At 41.4% G+C, this 26,010-nt stretch overlaps 1 protein-coding gene across 1 annotated transcript in view; it reads right to left on the bottom strand.

Moving 5' to 3' along the window:
* Window positions 1-26,010, bottom strand: part of PDS5B (PDS5 cohesin associated factor B) — a 536,259-nt gene that overhangs the window by 271,450 nt on the left and 238,799 nt on the right. The window contains 2 exon segments of the mRNA XM_030200370.1: window positions 10,606-10,687; window positions 13,578-13,691. Coding sequence (XP_030056230.1) covers window positions 10,606-10,687; window positions 13,578-13,691 — 196 coding nt within the window.

Raw genomic sequence — 26,010 nt, 5'->3', positions numbered from 1 at the left:
GCGCCGGCACATGAGGGAAGCAACTGGGGGACGGGAGCTCAGATGCAACAATCATGGAGACTGGGGGGGGGGGGGGGGGGGTCACAATTATATTAAAATTGGGAAAAGATACCACTAGTTGTGAGTCCTATTGGCCTATTTTGCTGCTGAGCAGTCAGATCATCTTAGCACCTACAGAGACATATGACCTAATTGGCACTGGATGACCAGACAGGATTCATTATGGGTTGCAAAACCTCTGATATTAGGTGGGTGCTCCATCTCATTTGGTATGTTAAAACCCAGCAGATTCTAGACTTAATTTTAGGAATCGATGCTGAAAAGGACTTTGACGGGGTATATTGGCCCTATCTTTTTAAGGTGTTGGAGAAGACTGGCATCAGTGGGTATTATGTGGACTGGATTCAGACTAGCTACACTAAACCCAGATCATTGGGACTATTACTGATAATTTTGAATTGGCTCAAGGGACAAGACGGGATTGTTCCATCTCCCATATTATTTGCCATAGCAATGGAGCCACTGGCACAGGTGAGCCGTAAGCAGACAAAAGTTAAGCACACAATAAGGGGGGGGGGGGGGAGAGATACAGTACAAAATCTTACTGTTTGCAGATGATGTCTTGTTCACCATCACTGAGCCCCCGACATCACTCCCAGCTGTGATGAGAGCTCTGGAAGAATATGGAAATATGTCTGGCTTTAAGGCTAATATGAATAAGTCAGATCTTAAATATTCTGATGAATACAGCTGATGGTGATACGATTCAATGCTCTTTTCCTTTCCACTAGGCTAAGCAAACTCTGCAATATCTGGGGATTAACCTCACAACAAATTTAGAGACACTGTATCAGGTTAATTAGCCAGCTTTAATGAAATCTCTTTGGGATGAATTAGATAAATGGCAGCACTTGAATATTTCTTGGCTTAGTAGAGCTCATACTGTTAAAATGGTTCTACCCAAACTGTTATATTTTTTTATTGCTCTGCCTATCCCTCTCTTTCAGAGGTATTCTTTAGGACACTGCATAAAAAAGTATTCCAATATATTTGGAAGCAAAAGCCCCTTCAGGTTCAAAGAAATGTTTTGTTACAATTTAAGAGCAACATTAAGCATATTACCAAGCAGCTCAAATTAAATATTTGCTTGCTTGTCAGAGGGACCAACAAAAAAAGCTGGGTAAGGTTGGAACAGCACTTGGTTGGTGAGACTCCTTTAAAGGGGCTACCTTGGCTTCAATGACAGAAATACGCACAATGTCCCGCTCTACTATCCCTATCTTAAAGCTCTTGCTATTCTGCTAAAAACCCATTCTAAGCTGCTAGCAAATAGGAACTATTTTCAGGCAACACTTATATGTCATGCGGAGGGTCTCATCCTGGGTAGACTGAACCTCAACTATAGATAGAGCATGGGGAGCTGAAAGGATTAGACTCACTAAGGTAGTTGGTTGAGGCCAGGATACTTGTAGAATAGGAAAACCTGGCAAAGGAGTTATGGGTTGGGACTAAGGGATCAATTTGCTTAAAGGTAGATTGTTGATTTTTTTTGAAAAGGAGGACTTGGTGTGAGCTGTTACTTGAGGAAACCCTCCTAGAGAGAGTAACAAATGAAGATACTGGTAGAGTAAGCATAAGCATAACAATTTTACTGAGCACTGTCACTGCAAACTTCACCCCCTGTAAAACAGATTGCAAAGTGGGAGGATATTCTAAGAACACATTATGAAGAATAGGAACGAATGTTTAAGAATTTACTGCAGATTTATATTTTTATTTGTTGCATTTATACCCCGCTCTTCCCAGCTCGGTAGCAGGCTCAGTGTGGCTTACAAGTATGGAATTACATAGTATCACAAAAAGCACACAGCTGTAGCAATAGTAGAGGTATGATGTAGTTGTTAGGAAATAGGTTCAGATAGGTGAAATGGGCAGGGGATGTAGGGTAGGAGAGGTAGGAGTGGTGTAGAGTGGGTTCATAGGTTAAGTCTGGTCATTTGGGTAGGCTTGTTTGAAGAGGTAAGTTTTTAGCAACTTCCGGAAGGGTAGGTGGTCGCTAATTGTTCGAATGGGTCTTGGTAAGGCATTCCAGAGTTGGCTGCCTATAACGGAGAAGTTGGATGCATAGTACATTTTGTACTTGAGACCTTTGCAGTTGGGAAGGTGTAGATTGAGATATGTTCGAGAGGATTTTGATCCGTTTCTAGCTGGTAGGTCAATTAGGTTGGTCATGTAGCTTAGAGATTTTCTGTAGATAATCTTGTGAATCAGTGATTGGACTTTGAAGTTTATTTGTTCGTTGACAGGGAGCCAATGGAGTCTTTCACGAAGAGGTGTTGCACTTTCAAATCGTGATTTACCAAAAATGAGTCTAGCTGCCGTGTTCTGGGCGGTCTGGAGTTTTTTCAAGATTTGGGCCTTACAGCCAATGAGAATGCTATTGCAGTAGTCAGCGTGGGTAAGTACAGTGGATTGTACCAAACTGCGGAATGTTTTTAGGGGGAGATATGGTTTTACTCGTTTCAGCACCCACATCATGTTGAACATCTTCTTCGTCATGGCTTTTGTGTGAGTTTCCAGAGTTAGGTGATTGCCTAATGTAACTCCTAGGATTTTTAGATTGTCAGATATAGGGATTGAGACATCAGGGGTAATCAGGGTAGTTGGGAGGAGTGTAGAGTATTGAGATGAGAGAATTAGGCATTGTGTCTTTTCCTTATTCATTTTCATCTTAAAAGCGTTAGCCCAGGAGGCTAAGATGCTCATGTCAGTGATTATTTTATCGGAGATTTCTGCTAGGTTGGATTGGAAAGGGATGAATATGGTAACGTCATCTGCATAAATGAAGGGGTTTAGTCCATGTTTAGATAGGGTCTTGGCCAAGGGGATCATCATAAGATTGAAGAGGATTGGGGATAGAGGTAATCCTTGGGGAACTCCACATTTTGATGACCACGCAGACGAGATTGTTGTGGTTGATTTGACTTCGTAGGATCTTGTGGTGAAGAAAACTTTTTATCCATTTAATGTTTCCGCCGATCCCTAGTTTGTCCAGTTTTGTAAGAACGTCATGATTTACCATGTCAAATGCGCTAGGTAAGTCAAACTGCAGGAGAAGTATGTTGTTTCCAAATTATATTTCTTGTTTGAACTTGGATATTAAGGTGAGTAGTACCGTTTCAATGCTGTGTGCAGGCCTAAAGCCCGATTGCGATTCATGCAGTATGGAGAATTTTTGTATAAATTTGATGAGTTGGGAGGTTACTCTGTTTTCCATTAGTTTGATCAGTAGAGGGATGGAGGCCACAGGGCGGTAATCGGTGATGTCATTTGCAGGTTTCTTGGGGTTTTTTGGTATTGGTGTGAGTAGTATGTTTCCGTGCTCGGTGGGGAAGGAGCCCTGTTGAAGTAGGAAGTTTAAGTGGGTGGTGAGGTCTGTAATGAATCATGCTGGCGCATTTTTCATTAGATAGTCGGGGCAGGGGTCCAGGTGGCAGTGTGACTTGGAGAGTTTGGATAATACTGTGAAAATTTCCTCAGTGGTGAGGAGGACGAAGTTTGTCCAGGAGCGGTCTACCGGGATTTCGTCCATGTTGGCATCCAGTTTGTCAAGGAAACTGTCGATACTGACATCATCTTGGGGAATCGTGTTGCACAGATTGATAATTTTGTCGTTAAAAGTATTTGGCCAGCTGGTCAGCAGATGGACAGTTTGAGGATGAAATTGTGACTGGATCGGTGTTGAGCAGATTCTTTATAATTTGATTTTGTTTTTTTATGTGTGCTCTGGTAGACGTAATCTGTTTTGTATAATAGGATCTTTTGGCTCGTTTAATGGCATTTTTGTAGTTCTTTTGTGTCTGCTTCCATGCATTAAGGGTGAGAGTGTTTTTTGATTTGCTCCAAGTATTTTCAAGTTTTCTGGTTTGTGTCTTTATATTTTTTAATTCGTCATTAAACCACGGTGAAGGGTTTCGTCTACGCAGAGTTTTGGAGTGTATTGGAGCGATTTCGTCTAGAATAAGGCTGCATCTGTTATCTCATTCTGTGAACCAGTGGTTTGAGTTTGGATCTGTTGACCAGTCGTTGTCATAGATTTGTTGCCAGAAAGTTTCTTTGTCTATCCGTCCTCTGGTGCTAATTGTTATGGGATCATGTGTTCTAGGCTGGTCTTTTTTTTTGCCATTGTATGGATAGGGTCACTGTGATGGTCAGACCAGGGAGAAGCAGACCAGTGGTCGTCTGATAAGAGGAAGTTTTGGTCTGTGGAGTGTTTGCGGGTGATGATGTCTAGTGAGTGTCCTTTAAAGTGGGTTGGTTGCATTGGAGGGAGGTTGAAGTCACATAGTTGGAGGAAGTCTTTACATTCCCAAGTGTGGGCAGAGTTGGAGTCTTCTAGATGAAGGTTCAAGTCTCCAAATGATAATATATTGGAATTGTTAACGCATGTGTTTGATTTAAAGTCCATGAATATGGTTTGGTTGTTGTTCCAGTTGCTGGGAGGTCTGTAAAACAGTATGCAGGTTAAATGGTCGTATAGTGTGGGGCAATGAGGTTTGATTGAAGCACTCCAGAGTTGTGATGAAATGGACTCTGAGATGAGTCCTGCAGAGAATTTGGATCTGTAAATGAGTGCAATGCCTCCAACTCTTTTGTCTTTTCTAGGCCAGTGTGATCTTTTATAGCTAGGGGGGATAGATCATTTATGATGGGATCTTTTGAGTTTCGGACCCAGGTTTCTGTGATGAACAGTAGGTCGAGGTTGTCAGATGTAATCCAGTCTGTGATGATTTCGGTTTTATTAACTGCTGATCTTGCATTGATGTATCCCACTCGGACAGATAGGTGTGGTTCGGCATTCTGGAGTGAAGGGCAGATTTTGATAAGTTGTCTCATTTTAGGTGTTTTAGGTGGGAGTGTTTCTGTTTTTGAAGATGGATGTCTGGGCGTTGGTTGGTTTCTGTGGTTGCTGCTGTTTCGTGGGGATGTGATTGATTTGGGTGTTCTTGAGTGATGGTGAAGAACTGGTATCATGTTGATTTCTGTTGGGGGGGGGTGTTAAGAGTTGCGTGAATAATAGTGAATGCATGGATAATGATTATTTTTAGGAATAGCATGTTGGAGAGATGATTTTGATTGGATAGGGGATATGTGCGTGGAGGGTCGGTTGGGGTGAGGGTGGAAGGGGTTGGTTTTGGTGTGTGCGGTTGTTCTTGTAGGCTTGGTTGGATTGGGCATAGGAGAGTAGAGACTATGGAGTGTGTTGTTTTTGTTGACTTGGTTGGGGTGGCTTGACTTGGTTGGGGTGGGGGTAAAGGAGAAGAGAGCTACGAAGGGCGAGTGTCTTTCTGTAGGTTAGATGATGGAGGTTTGGACTTACTGGTCTGGGGGTATAGGAAGGTAAAGGAATGGGAGAATGGGACTATGAATGGATAGTTACACTGTGTACTGATGGGATAAGAGGACTGGTTGGTGGTAGCAGAGGTAGCATCAATGTATATACAATTGAGAGAAACTAGGGGTATTATGAGATATCAAATTTTCACATTTCAATAGTACTAAGGTTCTGAACAGAAATCAGTGTTAGACTATGCACAATCATCGGTCGAGATATAAGACATTATCTGTACACTGCTAGTGCATGTGTGTAATCCTACACTTACAATCAGATAGAATATAAGCCAAGGTAAAATGTGTTGATGAATGGCTTACTTTCAGAAACAGTTGTAATTTGGGTGGAATAAATTTGTGATAATTAGTGTAGTTGGGAAGGCTATTTAGGAAGTGTAAATCATGGGGTGGGTGGGCCTAAACTTAAAACAAGTGGACTGTTTCCTGCAAAATCTATCTGTAAATCTATACAAATAATGGCCAAAGACATGCAAAACTAGGCAGACTTATCTGTGGTCTTTCAATACTGGAAGCTGGATTCAAACAATCTCATGGGAGGCTCCAGTTACCTCAAGTAGAATTTTAAACCACACCCAGGCAATTCAAAACTGTTTAGAAGAGACCAGGTGGGGGATGGGGGGAGGGCTTCAGCACACTTTTGATCAGAGAGAAACAGCAATACAGATTACAAACAGCCTTAATTCCAGTGTTCAGATTAACAGACATCAATGAGATAATCAATAAACAAGCATGTTTAGAAGAGCACATAAACTTAAAACTAGTGGGCTGTTTCCTGCAAAATCTATCTGTAAATCTATACAAATAATGGTCAAAGAAAAGCAAAACTAGGCAGACTTATCTGTGGTCTTTCAATACTGGAAGCTGGATTCAAAAGATCACTACAGCTAGTAACATGATAGAGAATGGTTGTGTCTTACCAATGATACTCTATATTGGTAGCTCTAAGTCACTGAAGATTAAATTACAATGGGGCAGAATGCAGCAGCCAGGGTTATTTTCACAGCTGATAAATACAAACTTATAACCTCTTTGTTATCTTATTTGTAATGGTTACTGCTGGAAGTGAGATTTCAATTTAAGGTGGCTGCTTTGACCTATCTTGCAATGTATGGGTCAACACCTGCACATTTTTTTTTTCTCTTAGACCTACTAGGAATCAATTTTTTTTTATTTTATATTTATTAAGTTCACATTTATAACAAAGAGACAATCTTCGAAAAGATACATCTGAATAGAAATACCATGAAAAAGAACAAAATAAATAAGAAAAAAAGAAGAAAGAGAGGGAAAAAAAAGATGAACGAAAATAACACTTTTTTCTTATAATGCAACATAATTGGGTATAACAGTCCACAAATAAGAGGGGAGAAATACCAAAATGTTAATACCACCATTGGAAGTTGGTTTAACAGTAGAACTAGTCCAAAAGAAATAAGCAGGAGGTAACCCCTTATTTATTAGACCGTTTCATATCTAAGGCTGTTCCTTGTTGCTCTGCAAATTAAGAAAACTACGTAATTGTTCTGGTTCAAAAAAAAAAAAAAAACCATCTCTCATCTTTAAATAATAACAAACATTTACAAGAAAATCTCAATTGAAAACATGCTTTTAACCCAATAGATTCTTATTTCATATCCAAAAACCTCTTTCTTCTCTGTTGTGTCCATCTGGAAATATCAGGAAATATTGAAACTTTACTTCCTTTAAATTCTGGATGAATATTTTTGAAATATAGTCTTAGTAGAGCTTCTTTATCTTGGAGGAATACAAATGACAACTAGAGTTGCCCTGGTTTCAATGTTCTCTATAGATTGTTCCAGAAAATCTGTAACATTTAATGTTCCCACAAGGTTATCCTGCTGCGTTGAAACCATTTGTTGTTTGATTTCAAATCCAAATAATATAATCTCTGCAAAGGTGGAAGAGAGTGTTCTGTATAAACCTCTCATAGGAATTTTATAAACATGTCTCTCGGAGTGACATATTGAGATTGTGGAAAATTCAATATACGAAGATTCAAATTTCTAGATGAGTTCTCTAAGTTTTCAATTTTTCGGTAAAGCAATAACCGATCTCCAGAGACTTCAGCCTGTTCTAATACTTTAGCAACATCTTTTTCTAAGTTAGACTGTTTATTCAAAATGCCTTCAACCTTTTCTTTTAAAGTTCTTATTTGAGTTGTATTATTTAATGAAACAGAGATAAAAGATGTACAGACCTTATGCAGAGATTCAAGGGCAGACCAGATTGATTCCAGCGAAATTTCAGAAGGCCTTACTAACGGTTGAACGGCCATAGTACACAGAGAAATTTCTTCTTGTAGATCAATATTTGTATTTGCGCTTGCCGTTGTATCACCAGATGCCTTTGCTGAAAGTCGCTGTACTATCTTTCCTTCCACAGAGATGTTTTCATTACCCGCTTCCATTGAGGGAATACGCCACCCCTTCGAGTCTGTTTTTTCTTCAGCACTCGGTACAGCAGTTCCGTCTGGTTGCGGGGGAGGAGTAGCAGGTCCCAAAAGGCTGAGTGATAAATCACTCTCCTGACCAGGGCTCTTCCTTGCCCCAGTAGCAGAAACGCCCGTAAGCGGGGTTGAAACCAAAAATGAGGAGATACACAACTGTCTCGGTAAGGAGGGTTTTTGCTTCGGGAGGGGTGGTCCCTTCGGTTTACCCTTCCTTTTTGGCATATTTTGAAGAAAAAAGGGTATATCTCACACAACCTGCTTGGTTGCCATCTTGGCCCCCCCTCCCACTAGGAATCAATTTTTATTAAAGTTTCTCTCATTTTCTTATCAAGCTGAACAATTCTCTTTCTTTTCTTATACAGATATATGGTTATCTTCATTTTAAAGAATTGCACAAGACAACAATTCTTTTTAATAAATTTTATTAGAAATAGACTTTTGATCTTTTTATGAATATGGCTGTATATTGTTCCTTATATTGTAATTTCTGAAACTTGTTCAGTCACTTGTTGTTACCCACAGCAAACATTATGGTGTTTGCAGGCTATAAAAAGTGTAGTAGCAATAGCAGTAATAATGATGAAGATTTGGGATCCTATGGTTTGAATGTAATTAGCCTGGGACTTGTGATAATTTTTGCCACAATTATAACCCCATGAGACTGCACAATATTTCCCGAGATGCTCTGCTGCTTGTTAACTGAGCTAACTGGGTAGGGAGGATTTGATATTCAGAGTGTTTAAGCCATGTACTGTAGAAACACAGTATGTCATAAGCTGTTTTCAATAGTTTTGTTTAATGTTTTTTTCTATTATTCAATAAACAAATAAATTTTAAAAGACATCAGGAAGCTATGAAGCAACACTTAAAAGGCAAGTACAGTATTACTGCGCTATACCTTGGTCTCCACAGTATTAGAGTATAGGGAACACTCCCAACTGGGCCCCCTGCACTGATCAATATAGCTTCTGTTTTTAAGACAGCAACAAGAACCTCCACAGTAGGTTTCAGCACTCATAGGCTTATATGGTTGAGGGCCTCAGACCTCAGATTTGACAATAAAAGAAAATGATGGCAGATGAAGACTAGTATAGTCTATCTAGTCTGCCCATTAGAATGAATAGAGTTGTACCTACTGTGCCATGTTTAGGGTTGTACATGCTGTTTGAAGTGTAAAGGTTATTTAAGTTTTGCCTACATCCTCTTCCTATATTTATGGATCTGTGTGTATCCCACAAGTTTTTGAATTGTCATTCCTTCTGTCCACACAATAGGGAGGGCATTACAAGCATCCACCGCACTTTCCGTGAAAAAGTACTTCTTGACATTACTTTTTGGTTTATATCCTTGCAACATGTTATACCACCTCTTCATCTCTGAAAAAGATTTGTTTGTATATTAATACCCTACATATATTAAGGTCTGCATCACAACACCCTTGTTTCTCCATTCGTCTAGAGTATACATATTCAGGTTTTCAAGTTTCCTCTCATGTGTCTTCTGGTGCAATCTCCATACCATTTTTGTTGCCTTCCTCTGAACAGCTTCAAGTCTTTATATTCTTAGTGAGATACAGCCTCCAAAACTGAATATAGTACTCAAAGTGGGGCCTCACCAATGACCTGTACAGTGGCATTAGCACCTCCTTCCCCTTCTACTGGCTATGTCTTCTATGCAGCCTAGCATTCTTCTGGCTTTTGGCTACCGTCTTGTCAAAGTGTCCAAGAATCTCAAGAAACAGTATCACCAAGGTCTCTCTCTTGGTCCATGCATATCACCCTCTCACCCCTATCACATTCAGCTCCTTTGGATTTCTATACCCCAAGTGCATCACTCTTCACTTTATCACATTAAATTTTAACTACTTAACATTGGACCATTCTTCCAATTCTAGTAGATCACTTCTCACATTCTCTACTCCTCTTGAGGTATCCACTCTGCTGCAAATCTTTGCTTCATCTGCGAAAAGAAACTTTTCCTTCTAACCCTTCAAGCAATGTCACTAACAAAAATAATGAATAGAATGGTCCCCAAGAGTGATCCCTGAGGTGTTCCACTAGTCATCTTTCCTCTGACTAAATTCCATTCACCACCATTCTGTCTTGTTAGTCAACATGTTTCTAATACAGTTCACTATCTCGGGTCCTAAATTCAGCCTGTTCAATTTATGCAGGAGCCTTCAATAAGGAACTGCATCAAGTTGGCTGAAATCAAAACAGACTACATCCAGCGTGTGTCCCCGATCCAGTTCACTGGTCAAAGAAAACAATCAGATTTGCTTGGCACGATCTTCCTTTGGTAAAACCATGTTACTCAGATTTTTCAACCCACTGGATTCTAGAAAGTTCACTAAACTTTCTTTTAGAGAGCCTCCGTTAAGCATGGCTTACAGACATGCCCTGCAAGGAAAATCTATATGGAGATAAGGTCAAAGTAGTAATAGCTCAGATAAGGGACCACTGTTTATAGGGACCACATAAATAGCAGTCCTGCCTTTACATGGTTACGTTATCCATTTAAGTATAGACCCTCACATTCAAAAGTCCCACCTAAACACAGTGTCACTGACTATGAGGCATAAAATTAAGCATATAAATCATCTACTCATCTTTACGTGGCCATCATGGATTTCAATACTAACCCTATACATTTCTAGTCAAATATCTTAATTAGAAAAGGACAGCTGACACACAAGAATAATCAGAATCAAGGTAATCACTTACCTTGGGCTGTTTGATTAGATCCAGTAGGTCCTTCACATGATGCCTCAGCATGTTTTGACATTTCCACATTTCATTCAATGCTCTGCCAGAAGTAAAGCATTAGGTACCTTAAATATTAATCTACACAGCATAAAGATTCATTCTCTACTTTCTTTTCTTCAAAACCGAAATTATATACCATGGTCTGAAATCTGGGAAATATTTTCCATTGTTTACAGAAGTGCTTCTCAACCTTCTCCTGGAGGCACGCCTAGCCAGTTTTTAGGATTATGAAAATTAAGATGCATAAGGTAGATCTACATATAATGGGCCTCCAATATATGCAAATTTATCTGGTGCATATTCATTGTGGTAATCCTGAAAACCTGAGTGGTTAGGTGAGCCTCCAGGAGAGGGTTGAGAAGCACTGAGTTATTAATTGCTGTTAATGTTCATTATGATTTAAATACAGATTTGTTAAATGTTCATTTTCACACTAACAACGCCTGTTTACTAACCTATATTAAATGTTTAATGTTGGAATTACCATGCATTAATAGTTAATGAAGCACCTTAACACATGATAATTTGTACATTAAACACTTTGCATAGAAGGGGAAGTGGAATGGGCAAGTAACTAGAGATATATGCAGACCAAAAAATTATTTTTTCCCATCAAATTTTCATAATTTTTGGGTGGGTTTTTTGGTTAGTTTCACACATCTGCTTTAATAAAGAATTTGTAAGTGTATGTTAAGCTGATATAACATGCACTAACCACCAAATTAAGGCATGCTACGTCAATTAATGTGTATTAAATAAATCAATTTAGTATAAATTAAACTTTTAGGTGCTTTTATGTGAATTAATGAACACACATCCCTAACTTCAAGTATGCCAAATCAAATACCAAAAATACAGAAAGTATTAGAATCAAATATCAAAAAAGCCTAAGAAAAATTCTGCCAAAAACACAAGGCTGCATGACTTTTCACAACATTTAACAATTCCACAAAATTGTCAAAAAAAAAAAAAAAAAAAAAAGGAGGAGGAAAAACAGGATCTCAGTAACTCAGTCAAAATTTGCATTCAATTAGTGCTACAATGACAGCTAAAGCTCAATCACTGGTCCCATCTACCTCACCATGGGAGAAATAAAAAGCCACAAAGCAAAAAACCTCCCAAACAATTCTCATAAAACTTATCAAAATTAGAAGAGGCCGTTTCTCTGAGTAAATGAACATTATTTTGCTCTGTGCTTTGGCAACAAAGATTGGGGTTTAAAAGAGGAATTGTAGTTTGTTTTTTAAAATTCTGTCTTTATCAATAAAGAAGCAACTTTATTAACTAGTCTCCATACCCTTTTCCCCTTCAGCCACAGCATTAACAGATAACCTCTAGAAGGTACAGCAGGACCTAGTTCAGTCTTCATTCCCACCCCCAGCTTTCACTCACCCCTACCACATCTCTTCATTTAAAGTCCGTTATTCTAATTAGGATAAAAAGAGGAGAGTTTTAAATATATTTAATTAGGTTCTGAGAAGCAAACCTTAATCTTAAGGCTCTTTATATTAATCTATATCCCTAGTACCTTAAGAAGTTTTAAACAACTCTATAATACTAATGCAGACAGCAATCCAGCAGCAAGAGGGGTGTTTATCCGGTCTTTTCCACTGAGTGTCACATGTATGTTTATCTCCCAGTTGGTGAAAGTATATATGTATGTGCTCAATGCAAAGAGCTCCTAGCTCTCAGAGAACAAGTTTGTTCTCTTGAGGATAGAGTAGCAGACTTGGCTACAGGGAGTGCCTTAGAGGGAGGTAGGTCTCCTAAAAGGAGAGCATCACCCTGTTGAAGCTGCAAGTAAACCTGTAGCCAGGACCAGCACATCAAGGGGATGCAATATCCTCTCGCAATGAGGATGTCTCTCCAGGAGCTTCTGCACAGGAGAGAAGGGTTAGGATGGCTTTTCTGGCTGGTGATTTGATTATTAGACATGCAGATAATTGGGTGGCTGTGGGCATGAGGATCGCATAGTCATTTGCCGGAGTAAAACCTAGTGAGTCAAAGAGGGCTAGAACATTTTTGCCTCCCCACAAGGGCTTGAACTGGGGAAAGGCATGAAGGAACTAAAATCCAGAAGGGAACCCGAATAAAGTGTCTGGGAAAACTGGGTGACTTAACTTGCCTAGAATCTTGTACTCACACAAAATAAAGGGATTAACAACTGCTGGTCAGCAGAAGTGTATCCAGCAGTCATCTAATGCTAAAAGGACTCCCGAATAGAAGGCACATCGCAGCAGCAGGATGAGAAGCAGGGGAGACCGATTCAAATCCCACTTCAGCTCCTTGTGTTCTTGGCCAAGTCACTTAACACTCCACTGCCTCAGGCTCAAGCTCAGACTTTGAGTCATCCAGGGACAGAAAAATATCCACGGTACCTGAATGTATACTACCTCAACAGCTTTTGGACTTGCACACAGTATATACAGAAATAAAACTTCAACTCAAGAGTAAAAAACTATATATATATACTAGGTGGAATGAACCAATACATGCAGAAGAAAACACATTAGTACATGAAAGTCTTGTTTTTAACTTCAAAAGATGATACTTAATTTGCTCAATGTGTCAAAACACAGTAACATGTATAAAACAATAGTGTTGAGATCTGATCAAGCTTTAGTGGCCTCATATAGATAACGAATAGGTCATTAAAATGAGCTACAATCCTGGAACCTCTTAAGGGCTTCATATGATGTCACAAACATTCGGGGGGGGGGGGGGGGGGGGGGGGGGGGACAAAGAAAAGGAGGTCCACGTCTTCCATAAACAAGCCAAAAGAAGCAAAGTACACAAGGGTGGAAGAAAACGAAGTCCAAATCACCAGTCTTTTGGACTTTGTTTTCTTCCACCCTTGTGTACTTAATTTCACAAACATTAACTCATACAAGCCCACATTTGTGAACTTAAAATTAAAATTTGAAACCTACTTCACAGCGTTAGTATCCAGGGTTGCATATAAATAGTACAGACATTTCATTCGTTCTGTTGTTTCCAGATTGTGAGGCACCATGTACTGAGCAAAGATGCGTTCAACGAGCAATCTGAAAGATAACAAAGATTAGCAATTAGATCTCTCGAAAAAAAAAATCTGCTATGCCCACAGGCAAGTAACCATACCTAAAGCCAAAAACTGAATTGTGGTGTCCCCCCCCCCCCCCGTGTCCCCCCCCCCCCCCCCCCCCCCCCCCGTGTCCCCCCATGCACCCTCCAAACAAGGTGAGCAATGTAATATGAATATCACTAGCACTTCTAAAACTTCTAACTAGGGGTAAGGATGATGAGAAAAAGGAGAAGGAAAGATGAGGACTAAGAAAAACTGTAGTTAATTTTAAAATTAATGCTTCCAAGTCTCTGAACAAAATGCCTGCTTGGCTACGATATCAAATGAATGTCCCTTTTTACTAAACAATGGTAATGTAGTGATTTCCACTGAATTACTGAATGATTCATTTAGATCAGTGCTGCAAATTAACTGAAACCCACAATCAGCTCTGGATTAACCATTAAGCAAAATATGAAGTGTTTAGGGCACCAAGGGAAGGGGGAGTACCACAGAGTTTGCTCCCTCTATCATGCCATTAACTCTTTCACTGCCATCTGCTACACCCATTATCCAATATATGGTCTGCTGTCCTCAGAGAATACCTGCTACAGGTAAGTATCTTCACTTTTCCAAGGACAAGCAGGCCAGTAATTCTCACATGTGGGAATCCCTAGCTATCAGGCTCACCAAAAACAGTACCAGTCAATAGAACCACACAACAGTGAGATCAATATTAACCTGAAACTATATACAAACTGTATGAGAGTGCAGCCTGGAACAGAACAAAACAGGGTTAAGAGTGGAGTTAGATTCTAGACCATCTGTCCAAACCAACTGTTGCATCGAGTACATTGCTCAAGGCAGTAGTGAGATGTGAATATGTGGACTGAAGACAATATTGCAGCCATGTAAATTTCTTCAATGAAGGCTGACCTCAAGCAATCTTCCAACGCAGCCATGGCTGACATTGTGAGCCTTGACATGACCTTCAAGAGTCAACTCAGCCTGGGCATAAGTGAAGGAAATGCAGTCTGCCAGCCAATTAGAAATGGTGTGTTTCACCAATGGCAACCCCCAATCCTGTTAGGATCAAGAGAAACAAAAACTTGGGTGAACTGCCTGTGAGGCCTAGTCCGCTCCAAATAAAAGGTCAATGCTCGCTTGCAGTCCAAGGTGTGCAATGCGCTGTCGCCAGGATGGGCATCAGGTCTGAGAAAGAGTGACAAGAGGATCGACTGGTTCAGATGGAACTTTGACATGACCGTAGGCAAGAATTTAGGGTGCATGAGGAGAACTACGTTTTCATGAAACTACGTATAAGGTGGATCCACTACTAAGGCCTGAAGCTCACCGACTCTGCAAACTGAAGTAACAGCCACCAAAAACAAGTATTAAGATAACAGGAATAAAGTGGCTCGAAAGGAGTTTTCATCACATAGGTGAGGACAATGTTGAGGTCCCATGACACCAGTGGAAATTTTACAAGGGTCTTTGTCAACAGCAAATCTCTCATGAAACAAACAACTAGAGGCTATACATTGATGGGCTTACCCCCTATACAAAAGGCACTAATTAAACCAAGGTGAATCCTTACAGAGTTGGTCTTGAGACAAGGTAGAAGGTATTCAAGCAGGGTCTGTGTTGGGCAGGAAATGGGATCTAGGGCCTTGCCCTCACACCAAACAGCAAACCACCTCCATTTGAAAGTGTAACATCTCTTAATGGAATCTTTCCTGGAAGCCAGCAAGACTCTGGAGACACCCTCTGGAAGATGCAAAGAAGAAAGTTTTAAACTCTCAACATCCAGGCCGTGAGGGCTAGAGACTGGAAGTTGGGACACAGAAGAAACCCTTCGATTCTGCGCGATGAGGGTCGTTTCCATGGTTCTTTGGAGGATAACTCCAGAAGAAGAGGGAACCAGATCTACCAGAGGGAATATGGTGCGATCAGAATCATGGTTCCGTAGTCTTGAGTTTCAACAAAGTCTTCCCCACAAGAGGTATGGGAGAATACACATACAGAAAACCATTCCCCCAATAAAGGAGGAAGACATCAAACACTAGTCTGTTATGGGCCTGAAGCCTGGGACAGCACTGGGAATCTGTGATTTAACTAAGTGGCAAAGAGATCCACCAAGGGGGTGCCCCACACTTGTAAGATCTCACAGGCAACATCCATGCTGAGTGACCACTCATGCTGTTGCATAACTCTGTTCAGTCAGTTTGGCTGATGAACTTGCCTGCTAGATAAGTGGCTTTGAGGAGCATCCCATGCTGGGCTGCACAATACCACATCTGGATAGCCTTCTGACAGAGGGCATGATCCAGTGCCTCCCCCCCCCCCCCCATTTTGTTGGAGTAGTACATCGCAACCTGACTGTCCCACTTGAAAGAGTACAATTTGGTTGATCATACAATCTCTGAAAGCTTTTGGAGCATTCCAGATTGCCCGAAGCTCTGGAAGGTTGATGTGGAGATCTGTTTACTGAGCTGACCAGGCATCCTGAGTGTGAAGCCCATCTAAATGAACTCCCCAACCCAAATGGGATGCATCTGTCGTCAGCACCTTCAGGGGCTCAGGAATTTGGAAGGGAGTACTAGACTCAAATTGGATTGAATTGTCCACCAAAGCAGAGATTGAACCAGTTCTGGCGACACTCAGATGACATCCTCTAGGTTCCCCATGTCCTGACACCACTGGGAAGCTAAGGTCCACTGGGCAATTCTTAAGTAAAGACATACCATGGGCATGACATGGATGGTGGAGGCCAAATAGCCAACCAGCTAAACATCTGCCAAACTGTGACCTGCTGATGGGCTTGAACTTCAGTGGCAAGAGTGTCCATCCTCGGCACAGGGAGAGAAGCTCACACCTGCTGTGTATCTAGCATGGCTCCAATCAACTCCAATTGCTAGACAGGCCCTTGTAATTCTAACACTTGAATAGTTCTCTGCATAGACTCCTAAGCATCATCCCTCGAAGTGCTCTTCACCAGCCAATTTTCCAGATAGGGAAGCACATGGACTTCCAATCTGCTGCTTAGTAAAGCAGCGTCTACTGCAAGGCATTTTGTAAAGGATCCTGGGATCTAAAACAAGATCAAAAGGCAACATGCAGTACTGAAAGGGATGTGTCCCCAGATAAAACCAAAGATATTTCCATGTCACAGGAAGCACTGGGATACGAGTGTAAGAATCATTCAGGTCCAGAGAGCATAGTCATTCATTTGCCTGAATCATGGGGAGAAGGGTGCCTAGAGAAACCATACTGATCTTTTCTTTGACAAGAAAACCGTTCAGAACCCTTAGGTCTAGGATGAAATGCATCCTGTCTTCTTTTGCACAAGGAAGTACTTGGAATATAATCCCTGCCCTTCTTCCCCTGCTGGAACGGGTTTGACCGCATAGGCCTTCAGAAGGGCGAAGTTCTACTTTGCAAGTACCTGCTTGTGCTGAGAGCTGTAGTAATTCGCTCTCAGTGGGCAATCTGGTGGTCTCTAGTCACCAATGTAGGACGTAACAGACTGAATATTTGAAGAACCCACTGGCCAGGGGTTACAAGGATCCCAGAAAACAACAAGGCAAGCAATCTGCAAAATTCAATGTGGAAAACAAACTGGCAGATCAATATAATATCCAAACCACTTTATTGAAGATACCATATGTAAGACAAATGCCCGACACAGGCCGTGTTTCAATGTTTATAATTCATGTCTATGTTTTACATGTACACTACTATTAGTATTGATGTTTTTATGCATATTTTCATAGAGCTACTTATTGTTTATGATTATCTGTGTTTTATATTTGATATGTTTGTTGTTTATTATAGCCCCTGACGCAGCCCTATTGTTGGGCGAAACACAGCCTGTGTCGGGCATTTGTCTTACATACGGTATCTTCAATTAAGTGGTTTGGATATTATATTGATCTGCCAGTTTGTTTTCCACAGGGGTTACAAGGGGCCACCTTTCTTTAAAAAACTTCAGCCTCCTCCCCCTCCCCAATTGGCAGGTCATCTGGGATGGTCCCTTTTACAGTGCCTATGCTCTGCTGGAGCCAGCCAGTCAAAAGCCCAGACTTTGACTGGAGAGCTATCTGAGCTTTATGCATACATTGTTGACGACAAAGAGCACGCTGGGACGGAGACTGCTTAGGCTTGTGAGAAGCATACCCAAAGCTCTGAGTAATACAGACCGCTGTTCAACTTGCCTAAAAACCACCTAGATGAGGAGGCAGTTGCAGAAGGCGACCAGCAGGAGAGAATATTGATGGTACCAGTGTGCTTCTTGATGAGGTCAGCAACCTCCTCCTCCTCTCCAAAAAGGTTGTTCCCCCAGCAGGTGGCATCCGCCCAACCTCTGCTGGCCGGACGGGTCCAAGTCTGGGACACACAGCCATGGGAGTCTGCACATCGCTATACTTTGAGCAGATATCCTGGATGCCACATCAAAGTATTGTAGGCACCCTGGCCCAGAACTTAGACACGACTTCTGCTGCTTGACCAACTTGTGAAGTGATTCAGCTTGCTCCAAGTAGGAGAGTATACCAAATCAGACATACTGAGCACCAAGGACCACAAATACAAGCTTGTGTAGGGCTGGTATGATTGAATACAGAAGATGAGCATAGAGGCCTGATACATCTTCCACCCAAAAGAATCCAGGGTTGTAGCTTCCCTGCCAGGGGGTGCTGAAGCATAGTCCCTAGAACTCATCTCTTTTGAACATAGATTCCAACAGGAAATGAGGCAACTGGGGCCCATCAAATCCAGGATAGAATGAATCCAGTACATGGTATCAAACTTCTTAGGGAAGACAGGGACTGACAGAGGAGACTCCCAGTTTTTCACCTGAACATCCCACAAAATCTCATGAAGTGGGACTATCATAGCCTCTCTGGGAGGAGATTTGTAGTCTAGGACCTCAAACATCTTAGCCCTGTGATCATCCTCTGCTTCCAAAGGAATAGGAATGGCAGAAGCCATTTACTTAAAAGATGGGAAGAAAAGGCTCTCCAGTGGAGATTTTCTCCTTTCCTGTAGAGGGGAGGTAACAGATGGAATCCCATAGGACTCCTCCTCCAAGAAGTACCATAGAACCTCATCAGACTCCCATGAGCACTCATCGGTGTCCGCAAAAAACTTCTCATGGGAGGGCTGAGATCGAGCCCACCACAACTAGGAAGCACCACAACCCTGAGAGGAGTGTCAATGTTTCAGCTCCAGCCTCGGCTCCGGCAAAGCTTCCTCCACCAACATCGAGGGGATGCCAACATGGGTGGCCGTCAACGCCAAGGCCGCAGGCAGCATTGGCATCACACACCTAGCCGCAGGCTAATGGTGATGCAGGGCAGCAGCAAGAGGCATGGCAGGTCCAAGCACCCCAGATGCTGATGACCTCTGATGTAATAGCGCCACCAAGAGCTCAAGGAGCAGGGCCCGGAGGGGCTCACGGAGGGATGACACTGGGAAAGGCTGGGGCATTGGTATAGAGACAGGCTGCTGAACTGTCTGGTTGGTGCGGGTGTCTGGTCTTGGCTGAAGGGGGACCCACATAGTGATATCTCCTGTACGGAGGGGGAGCGGTCCTCTCAATGCCAACGCTTCTCAAGTACCAGGTGTTCCCTTGGTGTCCTGAAGCTCCTAGCACTATGGGTCGAGGCCAATCGATGCCGATGTTTCTGGGGCTTCTACAATCTTCACTAGTTGCATCTGTACCGGACTCTATCAGATGATGTCACCCAAGCGTTTGGATGGATGGACAGATGACAGAATGAGACAGGGTTTGGAAGGTATCAGTATGGCCTGCTTACCCTCTGATGATTTAATTTTCACATATTACTTGTGGTGACATGCCCTAAATACAGCCTGTTCAGGAGAAAATAGATGCTTTAAACAGTAAGAAATACTAGTGTCAGAAAAGGTACTCAATTTAAATCTAGTGGCTTTACACTAATTCTACTGACTGCTGAAAACAGCAGTCCTCCCATCCTATACAGTGTTTGAATATAAAGCTTGAAAAATGCAAACTAGGATCATTCATCATTGATATATATTTATTGCAGAAACAGTATGTACTAGAAAAATACACATTTTTAAAGCAATATTAATTACAAACAAAAAATAAATACAAATGTAAAGATAAAATAAACAGCAGCTCTAGACAAGAGTCAGAAATGGTTCACTAGAACGGCAGTTCCTGCCATCTTTAGAAATGCAAGTGTTTTATATATTACCAAAGACTCAAATTTTATACACTATCTACAGCCTCTCCCCAAACATGTTCAAACACTCCCCCGCCAAGCTCCCTCCCAAAAGCAAGGCTTCAGCAGGCAGATTCTCAAAACTCCCATGTTAAAACCAACAGCGCACATCTCATACCATTGAAACAGAACAGAAAAATAGCTCTCCAATGCTCAAAGGAAATGATATTCAAATTATACGCATGTTGTAAAATTAACAGGGCGAGGAACATATGCAGAAGAGTTTCATGGTATGCACAGCTCTTGTGCGCATAAGCAAGGCAAACGAGACAAAGCACACACTCGGTGCAGCTCTTATGTGCCCTTAAATTTAAGCTTTTTCAATTTATTTATTTATTAGAAGGCTTATATTTAAGCACAGAAACAGGCACCAATGTGTGCTTTCACTTTCAGATTTGCCTAGACTCACATACATTTCTCAGTACCAGCGTTTACAGGCTTGCACCATTTTTCTTCTGCTTTCAAAACAAATCAAAGCTGGCAGATTTTAAACTGGTGCTATTTTTCCCTAGGAGCAGGGTTTGTTTGTGCGCTGTTCTCTGAGCATTGGGAAGGGGTAGCAAACGACATCAACAGCATACGACTATATTTAAGTGCAATCTGTGGCCATCGCTGTCATGCATACTGCTTCCCGTGCTAAAGCCCTCCGAGCATACCATGCAGATTTATATGCGTTATTCCCGCAGTAACTGGCCTTACCGCCAGCAGGTTTTGAGAATCAGTTTGCATGTCAGCAGGCCAGGACAGGGATTCTTCCAAAACATTCTGAGGGCACGTCAGTTTTAATATCCTTTTTGTTTTCACTTGTTTGTTATTGTTCCAATTTGACAAACACAGACTTGCAGAATTTCTAATTTGTACTGTTGGTCACCTTGCAATAACCATAAATAAATTTGAAAAAAAGTATGTGTGGATTGAAAAAAAGTCAGTGTGGATTGAGATATTTATCTCAAAGGGACAGATGCAGAAAGCTTGTATACACAGTAGTGTGCAATTAGCACCAATGTCTGTGTGAAGTTTTATGAGTGCACGATGTAGAAAAAGGTTTAGTGCTTAAAGTAACCCTGCGTAAAATCTTGCATAGGACATAAGCAAACAGCTTATTATCAATATCAACGGTATAGAGCCTGTTAGCTATTCTGCTCTGATGCAGAAATGTATACAGAAGACAGACAAGCACAACACAGGAACTTGAACACCAGGTCTGAGGAGGTATAGAAGGTTTAGCTCCTCCTTCTGCAGTAGCGTATGAAGATTTAATGCCTGCTCTTCATTTTCCTGCCAGCATGCAGAAGCCACAAGCTTTTTTTGTTGTCTCCATTAAGAGCATATTCTAAAAAAAAAAAGTAACTGGGAAAGGTGATAGTTCTGCACACAGTTCTAAGCGGGAAGGGGTATATCAGCATACATCTGTGCATATGTTTATATGTTGGAATGCTATTTTGCACATAAAATATGAGTACCAAAAAACTTCATGCACAGATGTGTGTGAATATATTTTTCTACTCAGACATGCAAACAGCATTAACTGCACTTTGCACACACATCCAGTATGCTCTCCTTGATTAGCACACAAGTTTTGCACAGATCCTATTTGGGTATAATTTGTTCACTGCATCAGTGAGCAAAATTAATTATGCATGCGACAGAAACCATGCACTAGGACATCTAAGCACAGCTGTAATGCAAGCTTTCTGCATCAACCATAAAGATAGTGAATACTACTTATATATTATTGAAAATGGCACCAAGACTCTTAGCAGTAGCCTCGCAGTATGACCGCTAGAGGTCAATCTTCTATATATGGAGTGAATCTCCATTTTGAATTTAGCACCAATCCAGGCAGCAGCAGAGGTGGATCGCTGCCACTTGGGACTCACTTGAACACCAATGCTGCCTCCAGATAGATCTGGGAGGTAGAGGTTGGGAGGGGGAGATTTGGTGCTTGCAGGTGAGGTGTTATGTCTGAGGGAGTCCAGGTTTGTTGGGGGAAAGAGGGGGTGGCAAGGTGTTGATCAAGGGGATGGGACTGTGTGTTGACAGAGGGGGAGGATCAGGAGATTAGGAAGAGCACTTGACTTTTGACAGCCATATCACTGGACTGCTGGCAGCACAGCTGCACTTACTGCCTCTTGTTGAGGTGACAGTAAGTTCAGCTGCACTACCAACAATCCCGACTCCTAGCACACGGTAATAACTCATGGCCCTAGTTGTCACTGCCAGCCACATCTTCCACCAACTCACACCTTAGGCAGCTAATGTGGAATTTCTAACACAAAGGCTGTCTTTTTACGTAGCACAGGAAGCAGTAGCACAGGCCTGCGCTACTGCCTGATGAACCCCATGTATGCTGCTTAATGTAGCTTAGTTAAGGGGCCCTATAGTCTATAGTGTTTATTAAGCTTTGCAATATTTACAGCTACACAGTGCTTTGCCAAGAGTATTCACATCTTTGTACATTTTTCATATGCTGTTGTCTAAATAGGACTCCAAATGCAATGACATAGGACTTTTTCTTTTTCCACTCACCCACACAATATACTCTATACTTTCTATATGAAAGAACAATTAAAGAAAAAATATTACAATACAACCCCCCCTCCCCAAAAAAGTTTTAATTGCATAACTTCACAACCTTTGATGTACTGACTGCAAGCCCCTTTTTGAGGCTTTTACAGCCATGAATCACTTAGGATAAATGCTCACCAACTCTACATAATGGAATGGTACTGCCACCACCATGGTTTACAGCACCTGCTCAGCAGAGCGTTCTTGGCTTAAATCCCGCACCCTTGCCGACTTCACTCATTTCAAATTCATGCTGAACTCTTTCCAATCTGCCCTTTCACTTGCCAAACAAGATTACTTCACCCATTTGACTAATTCCCATGGTTCTAACCCTCAACTTCTCTTCGCCACACTAAACTGTCTTCTCAAGGTACCTCCGTCCCCTATTCCCCCTTCTCTTTCTCCTCAGACCCTAGCTGATTACTTCCATGATAAAATCCGTAAGATTAACCTTGAATTTTCATCCAAACCCTTCCCACCTATCTCTCCCTTAGTCCTCACCCCCTACTCTCCTTCCTCTCCTTCTCAGAAGTTTCCACTGAAGAAACTGCCCTTCTTTCCTCCTCTAAATGTACTACCTGTTCCTCTGATCCCATCCCTACTTACCACTATCTCTCCTGCTATCATCCCTGTCATCTGTCACATCCTAAATCTTTCACTCTCCACTGCAACTGCTCCTACTGCCTTCAAACATTCTATTGTCACTCCACTCCTTAAAAAACCCTCACTTGACCCTACATGTCCCTCCAATTATCGCCCCATCTCCCTTTCCTCTCCAAATTACTTGAGCACGTCGTTCACCGCCACTGTCTTGACTTTCTCTCTTCTCAACCTATTCTTGACCCACTTCAATCTGGTTTTCGCCCTCTTCACTCTACTGAAACTGCACTTACTAAAGTCTCTAATGATCTGCTTCTGGCTAAATCCAGAGGTCTCTATTCCATCCTCATCCTTCTTGACTTATCCGCTGCTTTCGACACTGTTGATCACACCTTACTCCTCGATACGCTGTCCTCGCTTGGATTCCAGGGCCCTGTTCTTTCCTGGTTCTCTTCCTACCTCTCACTCCGTACTTTCAGTGTTCACTATGGTGGATCCTCTTCAACTTCCCTCCCGCTTTCAATTGGTGTGCCTCAGGGTTCTGTCCTTGACCCACTCCTTTTCTCCATCTATACCTCTTCTCTCGGTGCCCTAATCGCTTCCCATGGCTTTCACTACCATCTTTACGCTGATGACTGTCAAATCTACATCTCCACCCCTGAAATCTCAACCTTAATCCAGGACAAAATCTCTGCCTGCTTGTCTGACATTGCTGCCTGGATGTTTCAACGCCATCTCAAATTAAACATGGCTGAAACTGAACTTCTCATTTTTCCCCCTAACCCACCTCCCCTCTTCCCCCATTCTCTATCTCTGTTAATGGCTCTCACATCCTCCCCGTCTCCTCGGCTCGTCATCTTGGTGTCATCTTCGATTCCTCTCTCTCCTTCTCTGATCATATTCAACAAATCGCCAAAACCTGTCGCTTCTTTATCTTCAACATTAGCGAAATTTGCCCCTTCCTTTCTGAACACGCCACCAAAACCCTTATCCACACCCTTGTTACTTCTCGCTTGGACTATTGTAATTTACTTTTCACTGGTCTTCCACTCAACCATCTCTCTCTTCTCCAATCTGTCCAGAATTCTGCTGCACGACTTATTTTCCGCCAGAATCGTTATGCTCACACTAGCCCACTCCTCAAATCACTTCACTGGCTCCCTGTCTGCTTCCGTATACAGTTCAAACTCCTCTTACTGACCTTTAAATGCATCCACTCTATGACCCCTCATTACCTCTCCTCTCTTGTTTCTCCCCACATTCCTCCCCGTGAATTCCGCCCTCTGAAGAAATCTCTTTTGTCGTCCCCCTTCTCCTCCACTGCTAACTCCAGACTTCATTCCTTTTGTCTCGCAGCACCTTATGCCTGGAACCGTCTTCCCGAACCCATACGTCTAGCTCCATCTCTTCCTGTTTTTAAATCTATGCTGAAAGCCCACCTTTTCACTACTGCCTTTGGCTCCTAACCACTACTCATTTGCCCTTCTCCTCTTTACCCATTAATTCCCTTGCCCATTCTATGTCCTGTCTATCTGTTCTATCTAGATTGTAAGCTCTTTGAACAGGGACTGTCTCTCTATGTCAAGTGTTCAGCACTGCGTGCATCTGGTAGCACTATACAAATGCTATTAGTAGTAGATGCTGCTAGCATAATATTGAAACCAAAAGTTTCTCTCTGGTTTCAGACCACAAAATCGTCTCCCACATGGATGAGCCATCCACCAAGTATTTATTTGTCAACACTATGGAGCACATCATATTATTTTTCATCAGCTGTAGCTTCCTTTTTGCCACTCTCCCACACAGGACATGTTTGCAGAGTAAATCTTGAAATAGTTTTCACAAGTTTCAGCCAGAAACCTCTCTTTTTAGTCATCTGAAGCTTCAAAGTAACCTTCCACAGATATTTCCTTAATCCAAGGCTTTGGTGGGGCCAAAGTGTTACCACTTTACAATACTAGACATAATGGCACCTAACAGTTTATCCAAACACACACACACTTTATTATAGATTTTCTCCAATCTGTATCTTTGAAAAACTTCATCCTGGAGCTCTTTCAGGAGCTCTGTGTGCAATGTGTTTAAAACATCATTTCACATTTGCTTCAATAGCTGTGGTATATGGAAATAGGTGGACTAATTTATTATGGGCACTGTTATGGCAATTTTTGGCAACTCGGTATAGTGTAACAAGATTTATGTAATTTATACTTTTTAGTTTCCTAATTACTAGGATTTCTGTAATTGTTCTTGTGTTGAAAGTGTTCAGTCTGCTGCATAGATCAGTGGAAAAAAAACACCTACGTTTATACATTTTGAACTATTTTTAAAATAATAAAATGTGAAAAAAACATACAAGGGTATAAAAACTGCCAAGGCAATGTAGCCGGTCCATCAGTGATATGGTTCAAAACTTTATTTTCAGAGATTCACCCGACACAGACTGTGTTTCGCCCACAAGGGCTGCGTCAGGGGCTCTACAAAAGCAAATAAAATCAAATACAATTAAAAACATATATATTTGTATAATACTATATCATAAAACATTAATAATGAAAAAGAAACCATATCAGATATATAAAATCAAACACTTGGAAGGAAAAATCAAATATCGTCAAGGAAATAAACATAAATACTTGCATAAACCTATGTTTACAAACATACAAATTTGAGTAACACAAATAAGACAATCATAAATTCTCTGTTATGCATATGATAATTATCTGAAATAGAGATAACTGATTTAGATAGCATAAGAACAATAGTCCAAACAATAATTAACATAATAAAATATCATTTATACTTACATATATAAAGAATCGGACTCACAACAATTATAACAAAATACCTCATACAATTTTATCACTCAATAAAACTCACAAAGAA

This window comes from Microcaecilia unicolor, chromosome 4 (genome assembly GCF_901765095.1).
Source record: "Microcaecilia unicolor chromosome 4, aMicUni1.1, whole genome shotgun sequence".
Lineage (NCBI taxonomy): Eukaryota > Metazoa > Chordata > Amphibia > Gymnophiona > Siphonopidae > Microcaecilia > Microcaecilia unicolor.
Note: the sequence above shows the minus strand (reverse complement) of the source record. Positions and strands in the feature narration are given on the sequence as shown.